The 24,942-nt window shown below is 45.2% G+C and overlaps 1 protein-coding gene across 1 annotated transcript in view; it reads left to right on the top strand.

Moving 5' to 3' along the window:
- Window positions 1–15,059: 15,059 nt before the first annotated feature.
- Window positions 15,060–24,942, top strand: part of SPINT2 (serine peptidase inhibitor, Kunitz type 2) — a 106,974-nt gene continuing 97,091 nt past the window's right edge. Inside the window, exon 1 of the mRNA XM_069644531.1 lies at window positions 15,060–15,686. Coding sequence (XP_069500632.1) covers window positions 15,302–15,686 — 385 coding nt within the window. The 5' untranslated portion in view covers window positions 15,060–15,301. The remainder of the gene's footprint in view (window positions 15,687–24,942) is intronic.

The following is a 24,942-nucleotide window of genomic DNA, read 5'->3' as shown; positions in this document are numbered from 1 at the left end:
ACTGCCATGACTATGCTAGTATGCTCACAGTTAGCGCAGAGGGTTGGAAGGGTGTGCGTGCGCCTTTCACTCGCAGCCCTGGCAGCTTCGCAGAAGGTTAAGTTCTTGAACACACACACAGTTCTCTAGTGTGTCTTATCAGTAGTTCATGCAACCCAGAAAGAATGTGCCCTGCAAGGCCAAGAGAGGGCTGGAATGGATATTTGAAGAAGCTATCTCATGAGAAGGGAGGCGAGGGCTTCAGGCCTTCACCAGTCCAGATCATTAATTTATAGTGGCCCAAGACCCCCAAGCTGAAGACAAAAATATTCAAGTATGTTGACCAACCCAAGACCCGTGGCCATAAAACTATAAAGTAACCGATTGATCAGAAAGATCAGAGAGTGGTGGACTGCCCCACCATCAGGTCATGTGATTTGTACTGCGAGGTGCCTAGGGAGAAGGTAACAAATGTATGCCACGGGTGGGAGGCGCCAGCGTTTCTGGCAACAGAGCAGGGGTTCATTTTATTCTGTGAAATTATGACAACTTCAAAGGTAGCCTCCTCGCTCATGTCGTTGATACCAGGTGCACTGCAGGGCTATGAAGTAGTGCATTGTATAATGAATTGCCAATTACTGTCTTCACAAGGGATGACGAAAGAGGTAGATCCCCATGTGGACAAAGATGGACAGAAGATGTTGGGACCAATTGCCTGGCATCCCGTATGGATCAGTCCATATGTGTATAGGGTCAAAGCAACCAACTACCTGGATTTGTACCCTATGTAATGTACGTCACCTGTGATGCGCTGTATCTTTAAAAGTTAGTGTTCGTGCTATTTTTGTCAGAGAAACTCTGTGGCAGCAGAGTTCTTTGTTGGCACGTAATAGTATTTTTGTGAGATTAAACCTTGTTCTCCTTGCAAGAGGTGCGCTGGGCCTTTTTCCTAGTGGGTTGTATTTTTTCTGGTGTGAGCATTGAGGCGTTACTCTACAGAAGTCCCTGAGGGAGTTTTGAAGATATGGTGCTCTGCCTTTTGGTCTCACATCTATCTAAGAAAGAACTAGACATTAAGGGTCAACTTTCTGTATCTACCACCCTGGGGTCAGGGACGCCTAGGTTAGGGAGGAGATGCGACGAGAGAGAGAGAAGGACAACCCTACGGCCCACAAAGACCATTTCATAAAACTTGAACACGCTTGGACATTTGGAATGATTCTTATGAGACATGATATCCCACTTGATTCAGTTAATGCAGCACAGCAATTGCCTGAAGGTACAAACGTTGTCTTCTAAGTTAACAATGTTAGTAAGCCTTATCTCCATTAAGAGAGTTTCTAATGTTAAGGATTTGGATGTTGACAAAAAAGTGACCCCCTTGAGCAAGTGACATTTTTATCACAAGCAGAACTAAATGTAGGATTACCTCTGTTTCTTATATTTCCTTTCCAGTGGATCAGAAACTATGTGTGGTACGTGTTTTACAATGTTATGACAGTAAGACTAGATTGTTGAGTCCTCTGTTCAACTTTCAATTGCGTATTTCCTTTGGCAAACACTACCATGCATTACGTTCAGCTGCCTTGGCTCACTGGTTGATGAAGGAGGCAGGTGTTGACCTTTCTTTGTTTGGGGCTCATTCTGGCAGTGGCGCTATGGCCTCCAAATCAGTGTTATTGGGTGGGAGGCTGGAAAAGGTTCTCTGTGTAGCTGATGATCAAAGGAGTTGACTTTTAAGACGTTGTACCATAGACACATTTAGCATGTGGTTAATGTTTTATTGAAAGGGCTTAGAACTTGCACAATAGGAAGCCTCTGGTCTTCAGACAGAATGGCTAACCCCCTCATAGCTCGGGTGCAGGGTTTGGTTTCTATTGAGACACAGATTTGCCTATTATCGCTGCTACCTATCCTGGTTTGTTTCTCTATTTCTTGCAGTGTTCGTTTGTTTAAGAAGGAATGTTACTGTGATCCTGCACAATGTTACAAGTATCTCCCTGAATTCCTTGATGGGATAGATTGCTTTCCTGGTTTCAGAACATGGGGGCCTTTTTCTTTTAGTTACAACAGTTAGACAACCACACTGCACATGAACGTGGTTTTGAGGTAAATTTAATTTTTATGGAAACGAAAAACAGACGACACGTGTTTCGACCACAAGGACTTCTTCCAGGCTAAACTGTATTCAGATCCCCCACTTTTAGGAGCTTGAGGTGTACTGTCTTCAATTAATTATTTGAACCGCAAGTGCGGACATTCCAACTCTAACGTCACTAGACGTTCGCTGTGCAACCACTCACAAGGTGTTCTTGTAGTATAACTGTTTCTGATGGACTCTTGGGATTCCATTGCAGAAAAGCTATTTTCTGTATGTTATGAAAAATGTTTCTTGTTCACAAAGTTTAAAACATTGTATTCTTTGTTGCTGGTTCAAGCAAAGAATTGATAAATAAACACAATTCCAAACAGTCCAGGACCAACGAACTCTAGCAATATTTTCTGAGTTTTAACAACCCATTTTCCTGGCAACAGATAAATTAGGCTTTAGCAGCCTGCCCCACCCCCGAAATTCTGGACTATTGTACTGACTCCAACTCACTCATTTAAAGAGCTGTCAGCAGGACAAGATGACAAACAGTGTCTGGTACTACCTTGAAAGCAAAGGCCTGTGACACATTTCTTTGTTAGCAGCAGCACTTTTCTTAGGCAATTGAAACTGTGATGAGACGATTCAAACGGAAAGCCCCCACCAAGCTGATATTCCCTACAAACCCTGTGCCTTCCTCCAAGACAAAGTGAATCACAGGTAGTGTATTTTTAAACACAGTGCACAAACTTTAGGCTTGGAATAGATAATACTATATAATAAATCATGACAAGAAGTTAGGTCTCAGAAAGGAGGCACAGAGAATGCTTGGAAGGGTAAGGTGTAAGAGGAGATAACTCATCTTCACAGCTGATGCCCAGAAACCATGAGTTCTATCAGTGTGCGACGACTCAGATCAGTTTATTGTCCAAAGTAAACAAAGGAAAAGGCAATTATACACAGAATACACTCTGCAAATATCAGGCTCAAAAATAGCATATCTGCTTAACTTTTCTGTTTACACATATAAGTTCCTTTTTTCCTAGGGATCAATTACTGTTCCCTGGATTATACTCACTATTTGTTATTTAATAACATTTTTATGTTTTTTCTTATGATTCATATTCTTTGGATTAAATCAGTAAGTGTCTTAATCACTGTTGTTGGGGAGGCATGGTATCACAAGTATGACACCGACACAAAACGAGTTAGCTGGTCCGGAAAGAACGGTGGTGGTAAATCCACCACCACCGTTCTTTCCAGACTGGCTGACTCGTTTTGTGTCGGACCGGCTGATTAAGAGTCCTGCAGGAGGGAGGTGTCACTCCCGCCAGGTCTGACCTGGCCGGTTTAACACCACCCGCCTGCAGGCGGACATGGAAACACCGATACCATTAAAGCATGGTGCCAGTGTTTCCACTTCCCAATTCCCATGGAGTCCAATAGGACTCCATGGGAATGGGGATTAACAGAATTCCGCCTCCGGAATTACTGGGTCACCGGGGTTGTAATGCCCCGGTGATTCCGGCAATCACGGAGGCGGAATTATTTTTCTTTAATTATTATTATTTTTTATTTTATTACATTTATATAGCGCGCAGGCAGCCCAGGGGCATTGTGGCGCTGTTACTTGTAAGGGAACTTAGTTACAATGGGTACAGGTTGTGCCTCGGGTTACACTAAGGCAGGATCCTGTGTTAAGCGATAGGGAGTATCATACACCATAATACATCATACATGTTAGTCATGAGAGTTTGAACATGTGGGGTTGGTTAGGTGAACAAGGTAGTTTTCATGGCTTTGCGGAAAGCAGTCAGTGAAGGTTCAGCTCGCAGAGAGGTGGGAAGGGTGTTTCAATGTAAAGCAGCAAGGTAGGGGAAGCTGGCGCCACCTGCTCTAGCTCTTTTTACCCTGGGTACGGAGAGCATATTGGCATAGGGTGTCCTGGTGGGTCTTGTAGAGGAGACCGGGTGGATTCTCTGGGATAGGTACGCTGGGGCTGAGAGGTGGATGGATTTGTGGGTGATGCTTAGCGCTTTGAATATAATCCTTTCCTTTATGGGGAGCCAATGGGACGCTTTTCTGGCAGCAGTGATGTGCTCTCTCTTGGCAATGCCTTGTGCAGCAAGCAGGGCGCTATTCTGGATTACTTGCAGCTTCTCAAGGTTTTTGTTGGAGGTCCCTAGGAAGAGAACATTACAGTAGTCTAGCCGGGAACCAGTTATGGCTCTGGCTATGTTGGTGACAGAAAAGGCCTGATTGCGTTGAGGAGTTTTGCATGGTAAGCAGCAGAGGAGGCGATTGCGTTTACTTGTCTGGTCATAGATAAGTTGGAGCCTAGATAGACGCCTAGCGTTTTACCGTGTCCAATACTGGAATGGTAATACAAGTCCGGCGGTAACCTGCCGGAATTTCCAGCGCGGTTACCGCCGGACTCGTAATGAGGCCCACAGTTTGTAAAACCTTTATTAACTTCATGGGGTTTGGAAAATCTCCTACTTTGCCCTATATCTAAGATGGGAGTTGTCTAGACCATCAGATAATAAAGAAAAGTGTCTTTAGTCATGTCAGTCAAATCAAAATGGCCTATGCTAACAAAAACCTGATGCCTGCCCTAGCCCTTGTACAAGAAAGTGTGTAAAGGAAATATGTATGTAAAAGGAAAGAATAAATGTGGTTGAATCAACTCTCCTTCCCACGTTTAGACAGCACGGAATAAGGCAGTCTCTGTAGGCAGGGTGACACACTCAGGCTTTAACACTGAAACAGTTTGGAATGTGGATCGAGGCCCACCTGGTATTCTACGTTAAAGGCTCCTGTTGCAGTCTTCCCCAAATTACAAAACAAAAAGTTCACACCGGTACCTCTCTGTCGGGCTCAGACCTCTTCAAAGAAAACAAAAAGTTCAACAATGCTCTCCCTCTGCCGGGATCAGACCTTTCACTGTTCAACAACACTTGCCAGGGCTCCCTTTCCCAAGCCTTTTCCACTTCGTGTCTCCCTCTGCTGGTCTCAGACCGCTTTTCGGATGTCGAAGACTTTCAAATGTGCAGGGTTTCTGTTACAGACCACCGCAGGACCACTTCAACTCAGTATTCAATGCTTAGCTTTTCCTCTCCCCTCCTCTCTGGGTTAACTTTGTTCGCTTTTGTTAGTATAGTTCATTTACTTTTATCGTCTCAAACAATGTACCTTTCACAGAGACTTTCGAGTGGGCTACTCCTTTTCACCTGACCACTCTGTTACTCAGTATCGCTGATACCACAGCTGTTGTTGCTTCAAAGTTCATTTGCAGGTCTGCCTTTCCTCGCATCTCATCTACATGCGTGCAGCCTTCACGCGCAATATTTAGCTGCAAACCAATCTTTCGAAGCAACCACCGGTCTCTCAGGTCACTTGCTAACTCACCGGCTGTGCGCAGTTCTCTCTTGCTTTTTCGGTTTCCGATTCACGAGTCAAATTTAGTACCACAGGCTTGGCCTCGCTTCCCTAACTCTGTCGTTAATCCAGGACGGTCGCTGGTGTCTTTGAAACACAATGCAGTCTTCAATATTGGGATCTGGCCTTCTCCATGGGTCTTTTGTGGACTTGTGGGGGCAACAACCTTCTGTAGGGAACTCTTGGGGTTTTTGGCCCGCTGCTCTCGTCCATTGGTCCGTCGCTCTGCTCCAGTAGGTTTGCCTTTGCCCCGGAAGTTCTGCTCGTACTCGTGTTCCACCTTGCTCAGAGTATGTCTCTAGGTTCTGCCTTTTATCTGTGTGAGGAGAGCCAATTGGAATGAGGTGTATGCACTTTAAGTCAAGTGCCTGACTCTGCCTGACCCGATTAGCGGGACATTTCCAGTACGATGTATAAGAGTTCGTCTCAGTCGCCCTCTACCTCGGCCTAGTGTTTGTGCAGAAAAGGGCCAGGGGGGAGATGGGACATCGGATCCTACAAAATAGGAGGGCTGTATGTACAAAAAGGGGCCAATACCGCATCTCACCATCGGCTGTCTCACCCCCAGTCCCTGAACACCCCTTGCCCAGGTGATCGTCCCGCACTGGTCAACCTCCAGGGTCTGGATCCAAAGGCGATGGCCATGCCCTGGCCACCTGAGAGAGAGATTCCATGGACTAGTGGGTGAGACACCCTTTGGTTTCTCACACTGTGTAACTAGGACTGGCTATGGCTCACAGGTTTAGCACCCAGGTGGTATTTGATAACCCAATTCTGTGCTTCCTCAGAGGCTTTTGAGACACATCATTTATGTGGAACTCTTATTCGTGTTATTCAGTTGCTGGTGTTTTGTTTCATGTATTAGTTATCTTATCACATCCCATTGATAGATAATTGAACGTTTCTTACTCTTACTGTAATAATGCAATTTTCAAATTCAATTTGGAAGCCCAACTTTCTTAAAATGGAGTCTTGAGGAAAAATACATTCAAACTCCAAATCTGCTGGTTGAAGTTATTATGCAATTCAACTGGTATTTCACCATTCATTGCTTTTTTCACTAAGTTGTGGTCAATTGAAGTATAATACTAAAACATCTAATGTTACTAGACAATAATATTTTCCCCATTCAAGATCGTGTATCATCTCTAAAATCTGCATATAATCCCTCACATACGATTTAAATATGCATCTATAAGCTGTGAGAGGGGGCTCTGTTGTGGAATTGACTTCACTCACTATTGGTCTCATAGAAGGTTATTTAGTGTATGCTGTGACGAATCTCAGGATATCGTCACTGCTTCCACAGGGGGAGCCCCTTCCCATGAGGCCAGGGAGGTAAGGCTGTGACCCGATGGTCCACCCAGGGTTGGTACTCAGCGGGTGAATCTCATGGGAGGGGAAACCCCCCCGTGTGGCCAGTGACGACTATTGTGGGTGAACGCAGTATTCACCCAACCCCTAAACCTTTCCTTCACCCCCACTCTCTCCACCCCTAGCACCCTATCCCATATACTTCTGTAAATAAAGGGAATAGGAAGGACGGAGACGAGGAAGAACAGGGGTAACTATTGTGAAGATACAACACAGGAAAGGACTGGGACGAGGAGGAGACGCAGATCTGCAGGGATCACTCAGGAGTACTTGCCTGAACGCTCTAGCTTCCAACTGCAGACCTTGATAGAAACGGACATAAAAACTGACAATGGACTTTCCCAAATGTCAGATGCTCTGGAGAGCAACTGCGAGAGGGATCGAGGCTCGCTTTTTACGAGAAAAGGATATACTAAGCAGCAAGAAGGTCTAATCTTCTTCGTGGCAGTACTTGGGAGGGAGGCGACCCAGGGTTGTCACACGAGAGAAACCATAAAGAGAACTTTGAGAGAAATAAAAATGAAGACAGTACGTGGCAGGGGGGTAAACCAAGTCTGTATGTGAGATCCAGAAACCATAAAGAGAACGGTGAGAATAATACAGAGCAACACAGAACTTGGCAGGCGATTATACCAAGTCTGTGTTTGGGACTAGGAAACCTGATAGAGCATGAAACCAGGTCTGCCAATTGGTCAGAGACCCATCAGAGTTTGGAGAAGCATCCAAACTCCTCTTCTTCATCGCAGTGCTTGGTAGGGGGAAACCAGGTCTGCCAACCAGGGTCAAAGACCCATAAGAGTTTGGAGAAGCATCAAAACTCCTCTTCTTCATCGCAGTGCATGAGAGGAGGAAACCTGGTCTACCAACCAGGGTCAGGGACCCACAACAGCTTGGAGGAGCATCCAAGCCACTCTTCTTTGTCGCTTTGCCTGGTAGGAGGAAATCAAGTATGCCAACCAGGGTCAAGGACCCACCACAGCTTGGAGGAGCATCTAAGCCACTTTTCTTTGTCGCTGTGCCTGGTAGTAGGAAACCAGGTCTGCCAGCCAGGGGCCCACCACAGCTTGGAGGAGCATCCAAGCCGCTCTTCTCCATCGCAGTGCCTGGTAGGAGGAAACCAGTTCTGCCAACCTGGTGTCAGGGAACCACTACTGTTTGGAGAAGCATTCAAACTCCTCTTCTTTGCTACAGAGCCTGGTGGCAAGAACCAGGTCTGCCACACAGGGTTGTGCACCCCAAAGATAGAGAAGAAGCCAGAGAAGGGCCAGTTGGGGAACAGAGACATTTCTCACCAATTGTTGAACTGTGTTATAAGCCTCGGCGAGGCTGGGGATGGGAGGCACCCCCCATCAGTTGAGGAACTGATAAACCCAGAACTGTCTTTTTGTCCAAGGGAAGGGAGTCAGCCCTTTGGGCTAGGAAGACCTCCTTTTTATTTAGTTTAACTTAGTGTGAGGGACAGAGCTAGGATTCTGACATTGGCCTTTTCACTTTGGACATCCTGAGTGGGACTTTAGTTGTTTTGGTTGAAGCAGGGAAAGACCTCTTAGAGTTAGGGCAACATAGGGTTTTCTTTTCATTTTCTCACTTGAATAAAGGTTTATGCCAACCACCATGACCATTCTGTGTCAGTCTTACTTCGGAACCCTTACAATGATATAAGGATCCTAGATAATAAACTGTTGGAATAACTGGGTTGGATTCCCAGAGGAAAATTGTCCCCTCTTGTGTAATTGTCCCCCTAATTTTTAATTCAAGAATCTTATTCAATTCCACTTGTCTATACCATCCTGGAATATTTAAGTGTTCTAGTGCCACCTCTATATAATTAGCCTTTATCATTTGACAAAGTTAGCTTCTTTGTCTGCTAGTTAAATAACAATATTGTTATAGAATAAGGCATAGTGAGATAAAAGGATTTGGTCGGGAGCACACACTTTGGTTAAGTGGAGAAGCTGGGATGTGGGACCAGTCTGCGATTCAGGAACTTGAAGACATCTCTTCCCAGATGTAATTGGTAGAAATATTGTTTGTAAAGGGTATTTCTGAAACTTTTGCATGAAAACACCATCTGACTTTTGATTAATCCTCCGGAATACTGGGAAACTTACTTTGAACTGGTGGGTTAAAGAGAGACGTGGTCATATTAAGTTGTTGTTTCAATTGAACATTTTGTCAACCAGAAACTTTGAAAGTACTTGCCGTTTGCCATACTTTGAATCACTATTCGAGAAAAGACATTTGTTTCGCCATCCTGAAAAGTAGGAAAGACTTTCCTTTGCCATATTCCAACCACTATCATGGAACAGATATTTTGTTTTGCCATTCTGAAATACTAGGAGAGACTTCCTCTTGCCATATTCCATCCAGTGTTGTGTAAGGAACATTTGTTTTGCCAACCTGAGGAACGTATTAGGTGAAAGAGACACTTGTGTTGCCTTCAAGAGACTGGTCTTGGCACAATTTTCCTGAAACAATCCAGAGGAAGGTAACCAACCCCTGGATGCAAGGTTTGTTTTGGTTGAAGTTATATGTTTGCGTTTGTGCACATTTCTGTTCAGTCGAACATTAAAATAGTTACCTTGCACTTTTTTCTTGTATATATTAGTGTGAGCGTCCGATTTAGTTTGGACACAAGGTCAGCCTGGTTTAGTTTTAGTTTCATAGTGTGAAAAGTCAGAGGGTGTTTCACAACCTAGTCCCCGAGGATCCCGTACTCAGGTGGCCAGGGTAAGGTCATTGCATTTGGATCCCGACCCTGGGGGTGGACAAACGAGGGAGGATCACCTGGGTAGGGGGTCCTCTGGGAGTGGGGGACAGCACCCGATGGTAAGACATGGTATCCCCCTTTTTCCACAACCCATCAACCCCCTATCCCTGCTTATTTTATGGGAAACTACAGCTCCCATAATTCCTCACCATGTTACATTGACAACACTACTGAGCCGAGAAAGATGAGGAATGAAGCCAGAAAGATTCCCTCTACTAACTTGCAATGAGGCCAGGCAGAGTCAGGCACGTAATCCTAACTATACACACCTGCCACTTGTTAACTCTCCCTGTCAGGCATATAAAAGGTGGCGCGCAGAGGCACACTCTGAGCGAGGCTCAGTACGAAAGGGAACAGCTCTTTCGGGGCTGATGCAAACCAGACGATGGGAGGTGGAATGCCAAAGGGCTGATCAGCAGTTGTGAAAATCCAAGAGAGAGCCAGTCGAGAATTCCACACTTTTGGGAGCTGTACGCATTCCAAAACTGAAAACGAGTGAGCGGAAGAAAGAAACCTTCAAGGTGCTTGAAAGGGGCCCACGACTCTCCAAGGTGAACGGCAGAGTTGGGGAGGAGCAGAGCAGGCATTGGTAACAGCGTTGACTGCTGCCTGAAGAGCATTGATGAAAAAAGACCAATTAACATGACCAGTGAGTTATCGAAGGCAACAAAAGCCTGTTTTGTGTTAAAAGCAAAAGTAACTACATATGAACTGTGAAAGTAACTCAAATGTTGAAGGTTGCGCGAGTGCCGATAAAAGGCGTAATGGAAAGAAAAACTGCTGAATTGTAAAAGGAATAGATACAAAGTAACAGAGTGGTCCTGCGAGGTGAAATCGCACATTCGAATGTCTCTGTAAAACGTTCTGAGTTGAACGGGAACCAAAGGTAAGAAAGTAACTGCGATCCTGAAAGAAACGTGAATGAATGAAAGGCAAAATATATGAACTTTGAAAGATGCCAAGAGGTCAAAGTAAAGAGAACAAGAAACTACAAGTACCAAGAAGTATTGGTGTTACATATGAACTTTGAAAGAGGCCAAGAAGGCAATCTTAAAGGAATGAGAAACAAGTACCAAGAGGCATTGGTGTTGCAAGATGAGGAAGATTGTGGATTGTAGAATTGTTGAAAGAGATGTTGAAGTGGTCATGCAGATGGCTATGTAAAATCCTTGCAGTTTTCAAAGTCTTTGACAGCAAAAAGACACCAAAACAAAACGTGGGGAAGGGAACCCCTGTGAAGTGAAAGAGAGGTTTGAGCACGGCAGAGGGAAGCCTGTGCAGAACTTTGTGATAAAATGAATAGACCGGCAGAGGGAAGCCTGTGCAGAACTGTGAGAAACTGGGAATGTGAAACGAGAGGCAGGCTCAAGCCCGGCGCAGGGAAGGCTCTGGTGAATTGTGAGAAAGTAAAGCTCAAAAGTGAACTGTGTATTTATGACAAGGCGGCCCAAGCCTAATGAAGTGAAAGAACTACCAGAAGATTGAAGCCCAAGCCTGACCTGTTGAATTGTACAAGTAAGTCAAAGTGCGTAAGACTGATAGAACTGTCCCATACACCTATACTTTTTAGGAAAATCTCTAGACATTTCTTTTGAGACACTATTTTCCTTTTGTATTCCCTTAACACATTTGTCATTTTGAGCAAAGCAGGGTTCCTTTTTTTTAGTATAGGCTTTTTTTTAATTAGACTGAATTTGACGTGTTTTTATTTATTTAATGGTCGAGACTACTCCCATTCTAGAGTTATGGCCAGTTAGGAATTCTACCAACCCAACGAAAATACCAAAATACCAAATAAAGGTTTTCGAAGCTTGTTTCTATTGTGTTTGTGTCTACTATTGATAACATACCTTCCTTACAATAGGACGGGACATTCACGTTAGGCCTTCATCCAAACCCCTTTCTGTTAATAAAATGGCCAATGTTGAGAACATTACCACTTTGTGTCCGCCTCTCATTTCTGACCCCTCACAGACTATGGAAGGCATTGCAGAAATATGGTGATTGTGTTTTGCTAAAGTTAGCTGCTGTTTTTGCAGGCGTTTCCCTATTGTTTTTATGGTGTATATATTTGGCCATATTTTCCACACAAGCAACATGTTTTTATTTCAGAAGCTACAGATAAGGATTATTTTGGCTGTCAAAAGAAATAAACTCCAAGCAGGTTCCAAGGAGGTCATTTTAGGGCAGGGATTGGCCCTAGGACAGTCGGGGCAGGTTGCGTCTACTGTAGGATTGCCTTATAGAGCAATAGAGCCTAGTTACCTGGACGTTCTTGAGGCAGAGAAGTAAGCAATTCTTCGTGTCTTCAAATGTTAACAAAATTAACTATGCTCAAATCTCTTAAAAAACATTAAAAGTGGGGGTGTGGGAGTGGGCTCAGTAATATATGCATTGGTGCAGAGCACATGGGGGCAGAGGGCTTAGTTGCAACCATTCTCCTTGCCATGCTCCTCTGAATCATTGGCTGTGGCAGGGTTTCTGTCTCCTCTCCTGTAGTGTTCAGGTTTGGTGATGTGTTAGCATGCACCTTGCAAAATTAGCATGTGCTGCTTACTTCAAAATGGGAAGGGAGCCTCATTAATGGACCACCTGACCCTTGATTAAAAGGAGGAGGGAATCCTAAAGCTACTTTGCAGGTGCAGGTGTAGAAGGGATCCTATAGCAGAATTCTGCAAAGGCTACTCATCAGGTTAGGTGACTGCTGCTGAGATGTTATATGTTTAGATTTTTCTGTAAATTATATTACGTTTTTCCAGTTCCTACTGCAAAATGTGTTGTCAAATGTTTTTTTTTACCTCAGGAAGGGCACAGCTCCCTCGTGTCACGCGGTGTGGGAATCATTGCCCCTCTAGCAAAAATCAAAAGCTGGCACCCAAGAATATAGGAAAAATAAGTGAACATACCTTAAAATGAAATATACACATTTAGTTCAATTGACCTTTCCCCTTAGAAGAAAGTGCAGAAGACAAATAAGCATTGGCCTTTCAAAAAAATGAATCAACATGGAAGAATAATCTGAGAGAGGAGAATTTCCAATATATACACTGGCAAAGTATAAAAGGTGCAAACAAAAAGATAGTGAGGAGCACACCTAAATTAAATATGTGTAAATATGGTTTAAGATTATAGAGGGTGCAAGAGCGAATTACAACCCTGGCACTGGGTATAACAAGAGCTAGTAAAAAAGTGCCCACTGTCTGTGGGACACTCGCGTATCTGCACACCTTTTGCTACTGGGTACCAGTCAATTCTTAAATTAGAATAAATAATGTTCGATAAAGATCCACACAATGGGACCTTTGTTTCACCAAAAACAGTTTCAATTAAATTTAAATAATCACTTCCACTCCGTTTTATCATAAGAGAATCTATATCTTTCTTGTTTGTTATAACATAAGGACAAAAACCACAAAATAACCTGTATCACATCTTTCACAAATAAGAAACTTTTTTAATGCTGGCCTCAAAAACACCCAACAGGGGTTGCATCACCCTCTAAAAAAAGTGTGTGGATGCTGTCCACCCACATGTATCCTCAACTTGTGCCCTGAAAATCAGAACAGGGCCAGAACTAGAGAAAATACCCTGTCCAGTCTCCAGGATGAAAACCTTTTATGTCACATCCTGGGCAAATATTCATGACTCACTTGCCCTCTCATCCTTTCCACTCTCACCCCCACGTTTGACTTTCAACAATACTCTGTTTTATAAAGACAACTTCAAAAGTACACAGACCATAGTAAAGTACCCACACAAATATATTAATCCTTATAGAAATATGCTAGGCAAATCATTTACAGTTATGGCATTATTCCCCCACCTTTAATGCAAGACCACAAATACCAGAATGCAATTCAGCAGAAGGCAAAAAACTACTTGTGGATTTTGAAAATGTACTTTCAAGACTCATAACAAAAAGGTAATATGTGAAAAGGTTAACTGTGTTTCAATATTTGACAAAAAGGCACACTTCATCTATAATGTGGGGAAAATGTTACATTCTACCTAAAATATATGCTTTTTAGCTGGTAAATATGAACATGTGAAAATAAGGCAGATCGTTTAAAATGGCTTGTGTGATATGTCTAATTGTCCTGGAGGAGGGCACAGATTTTAGGCAGCTAACCGGTGCTTTGCTTGTGCTTTCTAAATAAAAATGTCCCTTTGCAGTTCATAACACGGAAATGTTAAGAATGTCTTGTCCAAAACAATGGTCTCTTAAATAGGCCATCACTTGTAAATTGCACCCATTTTAAATGTTCTCCTTTAAGAAAAAAAGTGATCAGCAGTGCTAGCGAGGCCTGGGGCTCCTAGTGGGCAGCTGGGAGGTGGGCATTTGTCTTGAGAGTGTCCCAGCAGGAGATTGGGAGGGTACAAGTTGCCTCACTAGGACAAACAAAAAGTGAGTCGAGGCTCCTACATGAAGGTAGGACAGCTGATTTTGAAAAAAAATATTACTTTGAGTGCTGGAAGAAGATGGTGCCTGAGGAGACCACAGGCCCAGGTCAGCTGCACAGACTGCCCCTGCCCATAACCACTATAAGAAAACCCACCACACAGCCACCAGTTTTCCTGAACTGAAGCCTACCATCAGCAAAGCAAAAGCTCTCTCGTGCTCTCCCTCCCCATCCCACTAACTAACCCACCTGAGCCCTCCTTCCTTTTCAGGTCCACCTCAGCACCTGCAGATCATGCAAACGGAAGCAGTGCGCGGTATAAATCACAATAACGTAACTAGTTCACATAAACAAGTTTGCCAGGCCCTCACACAACCTGTCAAGGTAATCACTTCCTCAATCATTGCACGGCACTGGAGCGGAATACTTTACAAAGCTACATTGGTGGGAACAAGCCTCCTCCAATTTCACTACACACACATCAAATAAACCGGTTACGACGAGATTATTGGTAGGAGACTGCGCCCTTCATTATTTGAGGCAGTGGGGGGCGGCCGAGAGCCTGAGGCGCTGCTGGCGAAACAGACTCCAACCTCTGCGCCCGAATAAAACCACCAGAAATTCGTCTGCAGCGCAGAACCACCAGCGGCATAGCTTAGTCAGTAATATTGGGGGGGGGGTGAATTCCCACCCACCCCCAACAAGCTATGCTTGTACCCAACTAAGGAGAGCCTGCCGAATGATAACAACACTTCTGTACGCACTTTTAATACGAACAATTCCTCCCTATTATTTTGACTGCTGCGTCTTCCTATCAGTCATTTCTTCTGTATCTTAGTTTTTATCACAACATTTGATGTCTCTGACACGTGTGTGCCTTATTTATGCTCTTTGTTTAATAACTTCAGTTCTGCGCGACTTCTCTTCCGGGCGCAGGTTCCAGTGCGCCTTTGAAGCGGCACTGGGATAGGACAGGTGACTTTATGGGCGTGGTGACGTCAGGTGGGGATTGTTGTTTCCTTTTGAGCGTCCCGCCCTCACGGGCTGTAGAGCAGGTTTCGCCAGTCCACTTTAAAGGAAGCGAGCGTCTGGGCGGTGGAGCGCGAGCTCTTCTGACGTCACCGGCCAACACTTGAGAGGTACTTCGAACGCTCTGCGTCTCGACCCTCATACCTATGTAAGGCGGCCATTAAATAACTACCTTCCCCACGCCTTTTTCGACTGTTCCGAACCCGCGGTGGTGGAAAGAAAATGATGGCCGCGAGCGAACTGCGCTGCCTTCTGTTGTTGCTGCCAGTCCTGGGGCAGCTCTCGCTGCCCGCCCGCGCTCAAGCCCCATGTGCTTCCTCCTTCGCGTTTAAGCCCGGCCAGGGCATTAGTGACCCGGATAACAATATACACTGGTCGGCGCTTTTGGGTGATCCTTTTCCAGTTGCCACCAATCAGGAATGCCTGAACAGCTGCTGCTCCCAAAGTGTCTGCAACCTGGCTATGACCCGAAAGGGCACCGATGGGAAGCTGACCTGCTACGTGATGAACTGTTTATTCGGAGGAGACAAGAACGTTTGCGAGGTGGGCCCGGCTACCGGCTTCGACAGCTACCAGAAGGATGGGGGGAGGAAAGCGACTCAAGCAGGTGAGACTAGCACAAACGTTTTCTAAAGTTGGGAGGTTTGTGAGAGTACGGGAGGAGGCGGAGGGAGTCATGTTGGTAAGGTGCCAAGTTTGATGCAAGAGGGCAAGTATAAACTGTTCTAAAATAGGTGACTGAATTGGGAGTTATGCCCAGCCCCGGCTGAAAATGTGGCAGAGCCCACAGACCGGAAAGCAGTCTGGGGGGGAGGGCACTTTAATGCAGCTAAAGTTTATGAAGCTCATTGGCTTGTTGGGCGAGTGAAAACGCACCCAAAATGAGCTGAATGGCTAGGTACTTTCTCTGGTGGATATGCAACACTAATGAGCCTGGCAGTGGCATAGTGTGGGGGGGGGGGGAGACCCAATGCACAGGTAGGTGTAGCTCGAGGCACATCCATCCTGCCCTAACATGCATTGGAATAATAGCCACGGGAAACCAGGTAAGGTGGGAAATATTATGCCCTAAACTTTGTTACACCATGCTACATAACAAAAACAAATGTTTTTGGCGATCAGGTGAGCGGGGGCTCTGTTCCATCGTAGGGCCAACTCTCTACCTTTTTAGCAGTTTACAACGAACCATGGCCAGCGTTCCTGCTGTGCTCTTATTTACTGCGACCAACGTTTCTGCTGTGCTTTTCTTTTTATGGTATTTGTTTTCCTTTTATTCTTGGACAACTGCGCTACCCAGCGTATATGCTGTGCTTATTTTTCGCCAGGCCCAGCGCTCCTGGTGTGTTCTACTCCTTTATGTCCAGTGCCGCTTTTGACCCTCAGTGCGCCGAGCGTATAGCCATAAACTACCATTCTCCCTTCTCCTATGATTGTGTATTCTGGCCATGCAGGTTGTCTCTCTTATTTTATAGCTTTACTTTTCGGTGGGACAATGGCGTGGCTTGTGCCCGTACTGCAGAAAAGGCAATGCGAGGGGGGCTCACTGATACCTCTCCACTTAAGGGCTGGGGCATATCGGCTCCTCACTACCTTCTGGCGCGCCCCGGTCCCCACGCTGGCCCTCGGGGTTGGCAGACCTTTGGTCTTGCCGCCCGGACAATACGGGTAACGCCTCGCAGGTACTTGGCACCTTCTCTGCACCCGGCCAGGTGAGCCAGGCCCTCTCCCTGCACATCCGGGTGTGAAGGCAGAGCGCCTGTTTGGCTTCCTGCATATCCTCCTTTCTCCCCTTTGTCGCGGGTGGGGGGGGGGGGGGGGGAATTCATAACACATGGCAATTTCCCTGCTTATGTTCCTCGGCCTTCTACCTCCAGGGCCCAGGGTAAAACCATTTGGGTTCATAGTGTTTAGCAATCGCTCAGTTTGTTTCAAACTGTTCTTGGCTAATTTGCCTCATGATATAGTGGTGTCGAGGGGATAACCCTACAGCCAAATCACTTCTCGGACCCTGCGTTCCACCCAAAAACTCGTACTATCTAGTGCAGGACCCTCGCTCACAGAACTGTAGTTAAAACCTGCTCTAACTAAAGCATCACCATTTTTATATATTTTATTATAATTATGGGACACTCCCACCAATCAGACCCTGCTCACTCGACGGTCCTGTGAAGCCATTACCTCCACTCTTCCTCGTCCCAGTACTCCTGTTCGGTGGCAAAGAATGGGGCTGATTTCCGCATTATTAGGATCCTTCCTTTCTAACTTGGCAAACCTGGAGTGCCTCTTGTCTGCTGCTTCACTGTGTTGTGCCGATCATGGGGAAACGCTCTACCAAGCTGAGGCATATGGAGACTCACTCTTCTCTGCCTTCCTTTTCCAAGAGACGATGGAGCATAGTACCTGGGGGGGGGGGGGACAAGCTACTTTTGGATTTTCAAGAAGGCCTTACAAGAGTGAGGAGGGTATCCAAGCACTCTGCAGTATTGGGGGAGGGGGGACTCTTCATCCTTTTCCTCCTCATCTCATCCTCCAGCTTAGGCAGCTCCCCCCCCCTTCCTCCAGGTCTGCTGAGTTTAAGGGCACGTACTTGGACAAAGAGGCGACCGCTGATGTACTGTTGCAAGTGTCCCACTATATGGGGTTACCGGACTCTGCTGGGGGGTGGAGGTACTAGACCCCTATGCCCCAGTTGAAGCAGGCACTTAAGAGAGGCCTTCACCATCTGGTTGGAATAAAGGCTGAAATCCGACGGGAATGTACTGAATCTGATTTTTGGTTGTTATATCCCTTACAGGTGGGTGGGGTGGGCTGCCATTCCACAGGTCGTCCAGGGGGATGACCTCATCCCTAGCCTGATGGAGAGGTCTGTCTGCAGAGAATGGCAGTGTAAGTTAAAGGGCTCCTGGCAGTTCCCTGATCTGACCAGGTAAAGGGATTAGCGCACAAAACAAATGATCATGATGAGCCCGAATATATTCAGACCCAAGAAGGATTTTTAATGAGTTTACTTAATTTAAAAAAGGTAGATATCACAATTCCATTAATCAATTTAGTGCACAACATTCACTTATAATTGGTTTAACAAAGTGTATCAGAGGAAAAACAGTATAAAGAAAATAACAATGTAAACATGGAGAATAAATACGTTAAAACTGCAAGCCTTAGTTTATACAAATGCGGGGGATCCTTTTACTTTTTTTGGGAACCACAATCTGCTGAGAAGTGCTTGAGCAGTATGTACAATACTGTATAAAGATTTGGTTGTCAACACAACTGTTTCGGCCACAAGGAGCAGTTGAAATGTGCCTGTTAGGGTGGCCTTCATCAGTACAGACAAAATTGATCAGTGTTCAATTAATGAGTATTCCTGTGTGGATCTATAAACAATGAGGAGAATGTCTATGTAAAAGGGTAGGGTTCTACATTTGGGTGTCTTTCAAAAGCAACAAAATATCTTGAGCTTCAATACTTATTGATATTTCTAAACTAGGAACCAATCCCTGAGTGCTTACTGTGCACAAGTCCATGCACGGTCGTCCACTAATGCTTGTCTGTGGGAACCTGTTTGTAGGGAACGTGTGTGTGTATGTCACACTAATGTGTTAATAAAAATGGAAAATCTGTCATTACAGCGCGTTGGGGGCAAACAGAAGGATAAGTAAACCACAATGCCTGGAGGCGTGAGTGGCTGGATAGAGCCTGATATTCAGGCAGTACATTATTAAGATGCACACTGTTGGAATGTATGTACATCTGATAGAACAAAGTCACGATGACTGTTTATATGGTGTGGCGCGCCCCGTGACAAGATGTCTGAGTGCCTTGGTATAGCTTAAAAAGCTTTGAAACTGTATAACACCCCTTCGCATAGGTGGCAGTTACACGACAGATAGAGGTGGAAAATGATAACCGGTTCTAGGTGGGGGATAGTGACCACTGGAGTTTGGGAAACCCAGAAGTTGTGAAGGCCCCACAGTACAGGTCTGGCAAAAGGGGTGATCAAAGGCTAGCCTCACTGGTTAAAAGCACATTCACCTGGGGAAGGCGTGCTGTGCAGGGAGAATCTAGATAAATGGAAGGGCACCGGCATGAATACTAGTTTGGACGGCCTCCTTATCTGAGTGCAACATGGATGCTGGCATAGAGACTAGTCCACTCTTATTCTGCATGCGAGAGCCCCGTGTCGCCTGTCTCCCGATGCCATGTGTGACGGCAGAAAAACTGCTGTAGGTGTCCCTCGCGTGGTGTATCGATGCTGTGGGAACTCGATCTGTGTTGTAAGGGGTTTATTTCTCACTTAAGCTGGGCAAAGTCCGGTGAACAATCAACGGTGCGTGTGCGCCCGTGTTCTCCAGGACAGTGAATGTAGCATTGTGTTCCATAGCAACAGAGTGGCTGTGCTTAAAAATAAGCTGTCGCCCGTCTTGGAACGGACTCAGTTGTCGATAAAGTGGGAAACTAGGCGCATAGGTGCTCGGTGTCTCTAAGGGAACCAAATGGCAAAAAAAGGTCTAGATCAGTCAGTGTTCTAAATTTTGCCCGCATGTGTTGACAATGAGGACAAAATGTGGAAAAGCCAAGAAGAAGGCTAATGTGGCTATAGGGGCCTCACTCTGTCATGCGTAGAATGGACACCACACGACCCATCAATAGGCAGGGCCAGTCATCTAACGACATGAGTACTCCAACGTTTAATCCCAAATGGTGGGTCAATTTTTACAGACATGGCTGATATTGTCTGAAAAGGAGCATGTGGCAGCCACTGGTTTACCTCTAGGGATTAAGGTGTTTCAGAAAAAACACTTATGCTAAATGGCATACATCTGCATACAAAACTGGCGTAGTGGCTGTTGAACTACCCTGCCGCTAAAAGGCTGTACCCCATCAGGATGTTGAGACAATTTTAGGCAGTGTCCAGTCGCTGTGTCCACCCAAGTTGCGTCAAATCTTTACCTTGCTGCCTCTTATTTGCGGGGGCAGCACTGCAGGACATACAGCTTCTGGTCTTTGTCTGAATGCTTCTTCTGAATGTAATGTCCCACCAGAGGTTTTTTCGGTAACTGTGTTGCGGTTGCAAGGCCAGTGTTCGGAGAAGTTGTTTTATCGCTAGTTTACATGCAGTAGACAACAGGGGCGCTAGTCTACATACAGTAGACCACAGGGGCTCTCTGATGTGGATCACCATTTTGTTATTGCAATTGGTATGCATTTTGAGGACCCACTGGATGTTTCCATGTTCAAACGTTTTTCGCGTCTCTGTAAATTCAAAGGCCACACAGTGGCCACATTTGTTTTGTCGCTGGACTGGGGGTAGCCCCCATAGAGTTCCAGTTGATCGTGAACTTGATGTGTGTAATGCATGAGTTCAACCAAATGTGAATTAACATAATCTGCAGAACCTGTCAAGATCAAGAGTACATCATCGATGTATTAATGCCAGACCAAGATGTGTGTCTTGAAGGGGTTGGATTCGGCGTAGATGTAATCTGTCTTGCATTGCTGAAGTTCGTAGCTTCTGGTGGCCTTGCCCCGCTCCCCTTGCCATCGGGAGACAGCCGCAGCATCCCAACACTATCTTGGGTGCAATGTAAGCCCTGGGGGCTTAATGAAAGCATTTGGCGATCGAGCACAAAAAGTTGCATATTTCTCAAACACTGTTTTTATTATGTTTGCATTGTGCTCTGAGCAGTAACCATCCGCTGTTCCTGATCATAAAGATTTATGTTGTGCAGCATGACAGGCAGCTTAAACCTGCATATTAAATTATGGGATGCCTAGACGCTCCAGAGTGGCCCCTGATTGGCTGGGTTTTTGGGTTTGATTGCCCTACTGGAGCCGGCAGGCTTGACTGGTCCTCGTACTAAACCCTGATCCCAAGGCCCCCGTCTGCTCCCGGTGCGCTACCAGGACCCACCAAGGTGAGTCGCTGTTTACCCCTCTCCCGCCCCCTTGCTGTACGCCAGATTGTACAATTCCAAATTTACCATCCGCATATCTGTGTTGCAGCTCCCGTGCAACATGGGGCTAGGCTCCATATGTGCTCACTTTTGAACACTTTGCTTGTGGTGATCTCCTGTACGTCTCTCTATGATGTAATCGCGCCTTGCGCTTCCTTTCTGTAACCAGAAGCACTGTCACCAAGCATAATATCTTCCTTGCTGTTCGCTCGTCCGCCTCCAACTTCCTCAGGGTCAGTCGCTTCTCCAAGCAACAAGTTGGTAGTAGATCTTTCTTCGGCTGGGGCCTCCCTACGGAACAGCCTGCCTGCCTCCTGAGGAGAACCATCTCCGGTTCCGGAAGCCCCTTTAAACCATCTCTTTGCTTCTGCTTTCTCCTCTGCTGAACTGTACTGGTTACCTGGCCACTCTTTGATCTCCGGCCCAGGTCCCCTCCCCGCCAGTTCCACACCTGCACTTAGACTGTTTTTATATATCCCTACAGTCCCCCATCCGTTGTCTGTACTTGCCACAAGCTGGCCCTACTTCTCTTATTGTTTTATTTATATTACACCATGTACTGCACTTCCCCCGCCCTTCCCCTGCACTTGCACAATCTGAATCTTACTTGGCCTAGAAGGATTGTTGTCTCTTCCCTCTGTCCCCCCCCCCCTGCTGCGTCGCACCTTGAGTAGGCGCGTTATAAATGCCATATCGTATATACCTCCGGGTTTTGTGCGCTATATAAATTGTGCCATGTACAAATCGGCTACATCTGGTGCACATGTAGCCCCCATACTTAAGCCTTTCGTCTGTTTGTATATTTGTTGCTTGAATAGAAACGTTCTCGGTCATGGCGAGCCTGGTGCACTCAACAACAAAGTTTGTCGGGACTGTTGGGTAGTCTAGTGTTGAGTACAGTTTGTAAAATGTTTTCCTCAACATCGAGAGTGATGGAATGCAAGATTCTGTTAGTGACGTTCTCCAAAATGAGTCTCTGTGGTGTTCTTGATGTAGGGTGTCATTTTGTAACCAATGGCTTTAGGAAGACGTCTGTGTATGAGGATGATGGTTCTAGTAGAGAATCGCAAGCTGAAACAATGGGGCGTCCTGGTGGATTGGTAGGGTTTTTGTGTACCTTCGGTAGAATATAGAATGCAGGAATCTGAGGGTGTATTTATTGAGGAAAATCATCTTCACAAATCCAGGCTTCATGTTCAGCATGTCTGGTAAGGCTCTGAATTTCTTCTTGTAGCCTCAGTGGGGTTATAGTTCAGTAGGCCTCAGTATCTGATAAGAGCTGTGTACGTTCTATGTCATCGTGAGTGTTTTGGATCACCATGCCACCGCCTTTATCGGCTGGTTTGATGGTGATCGTTTTGTTGTTCAGGGACTGGTGGGCTGTCCTCTCTTCTCTGGTAAAATTGGCTTGATAATAGTTTTTCTAGTTTTTCTTTTTGATGTCTAGTACTGTTCTGGTCACTGTTTTCAAGCCACACATTCGAGTGGGGTGGAGGATTAAAGTAGGGTTTTACCATGAGGCCAGTGATATTGTTTAATGTTTGCATTGGCTATTATTTCTACTCAACTTGCCTGGTGTTCTGGAAGATAAACCTTGCAAAAATATTTTAATCTGGTGAAGAATCTCTTTAGTTCTAATTTGGTTTCGAAGGAATTGGCCTTGGTAGCAGGGACAAAAGATAGACCTTGTCGGCTTATGGCCATGGCCTTTAAAAAGGTAGCATATCGCGGAATTGTCACAGATTTAAAGACACGGCACACTCCAGACCAGGACTCTTTACACTGGCCAGGGATGTGGCATACAATAAACGCTTTCAAGTTTATTAATGTCAGATTCAGCATTGAGAGGCAGCCAACCTGTTTCTCGCCCCCCCCCCCCCCCCCCCCTTTGACGTACACCCTGTGTTGCAATGGACCATGAACCAGGCCGGTGGGTAGTGATGAAATATGTTAATCACCAGTGTGGTGATAATTGCATGATAAAATTATCTTCACATCAGGCACATTAATGCAAAAAATGAATGAATGAAAGCAAGATTACTTTTTGGGTAATAATTTTAAATGGCACCACGGTTGTGCATTCCCCTTGCAACACTCCCTCAAACCCCTGTTAACCAAGCTTTGTGGGTGGAGAGGAGCAGCAAGGAGTCGGGGTATACTAGGCAAAACTTAGATTGAAAATCCGAACTACCACCCCTGAATGGGAGGCCAAAATCGGATTGAAAACCCTTGAAATCGAGCAAAATGGCACTCTGACTTAAAGAATAGTTATTTTACATGTGCGGTTGAATGGATAAAACCAGAATTTGTGTAGCTGTCCTAAAGAGGCCAGAACACTTACAAGCTGCAAGGCACTAAACGACACACATAGAGGTTAGAAAATCGACTTTGGGAAGGAAAAGTGCCGCAAGAATCACACGTGGTAAAATTGCATTTCTTAGTTTGCACGGTTTTAAAATAAGCAAACGACTTCAGAAATTAGCTAAACGGACAATCGAAAATCAGTTTTGCTGATGAGGTACACAGGCACATAACGGGTAGGATACTAAAGTGACAGATGACTATGGTTGACAGTGTGGGATTCTTAAAAGGAAAGGAAAATCATATTTTAAAAAACACTTTCACAGGCAAACTGATTTGATCTACTGCAACTATATTTTAAATGGCTAGATTATTAAAGGACACAGTACGCAAGGAGGTTAATTTGCAAGGTTTACATATTTGCGCTGCGTTCATCTCTGTGGGAAATTAATTTATTCAAAATAGTACTAAGGACTTAACCAAGGACCGAAATGATTCGGAAAGAATTACGCTAACGCATGGAGACTAAAATATTTTTCTGAAGACAGACACAAAAGATTCTGACACTTTAAGAATTAAATAGGGTACTTATAGGGTTGCACAGAATGCAAAGCACAGAGCGGTGTATGCAACATTTTGGTTCTGGGGAGGGCGATACTTACAAAATGCACTTGAATTGGGTAGTTTGGACAGCTAACCAGGTCTCTTGACAGCGGGACAAGGATCTAGTCACTGCGCAACAGCAGACTCTTCTTGATGGAACAGCGGGGCAGCTGGGGTCTGGTTACAGTGGACAGCGGTGTGCATCAGCTGGGCAAGGACAAATCTGATCACTGGATTCTCCCAAAGGGGACAGCAGTCTTTCCCCCTGAATAATTGGTATTATTGTAGGGTTTAATTCTGGATGGGTGGTTCTGCCTGGATGTTATGCAAAATTTGGATCAGCTTCCTCTGGCCTGGCTCTGGAGTCTTGCAGGGGAATTTTGAATGTCTGGATGTTGGATTTTTGGATGTCCTGAAATTTGAATGTTCCCACTCTCTGTGCTTCCTCCTTTTTTTATAAACCGGATGACTTCAAATGATTTTTACTATGTGGGTGGAAATAACCTGGACATACCTTTAGGACAGGTCAGGCTGAGGATATCACCACGCCCCTGCAGGCGGATTGGGCCCAGGAAGTGGTGTCATTTTTAGTGTGGGTGTTTTTTATGATGTGCTTTGTTGCACCATTACTCTTGCCAAAATCGGTTATGAAACAAACCCCTTATATTTACAAACATCACCATTATAAAAATCAGATGGGCAAATACCGTATACTGGTTCAAACGCCAAGTCTGTACGATGCTGCTTTGCCCTTCTGGCACTCTTTCACAATTTGTATGGAAAACATTTCCCCTAAAATTCTACAATGCTAGGAAGACCCAAATCGTCTCATCTTGTTGCTACAAAATCACATTAAAAGCCATCAATTTCACATTACTGCTTATTAAAATCACTGAAATAAATGTCGTTATCAGAGGTCGAAGTGGGTGGGAGCAGTCGCGAGCGATGCTCCCATACTTTCCTATACTTTTATTTTAAACTGTTCTAAAATGGGTTAAAAGT

Source organism: Ambystoma mexicanum, chromosome 2p (genome assembly GCF_040938575.1).
Source record: "Ambystoma mexicanum isolate Mex_15411 chromosome 2p, UKY_AmexF1_1, whole genome shotgun sequence".
NCBI classification, from domain to species: domain Eukaryota; kingdom Metazoa; phylum Chordata; class Amphibia; order Caudata; family Ambystomatidae; genus Ambystoma; species Ambystoma mexicanum.
Note: the sequence above shows the minus strand (reverse complement) of the source record. Positions and strands in the feature narration are given on the sequence as shown.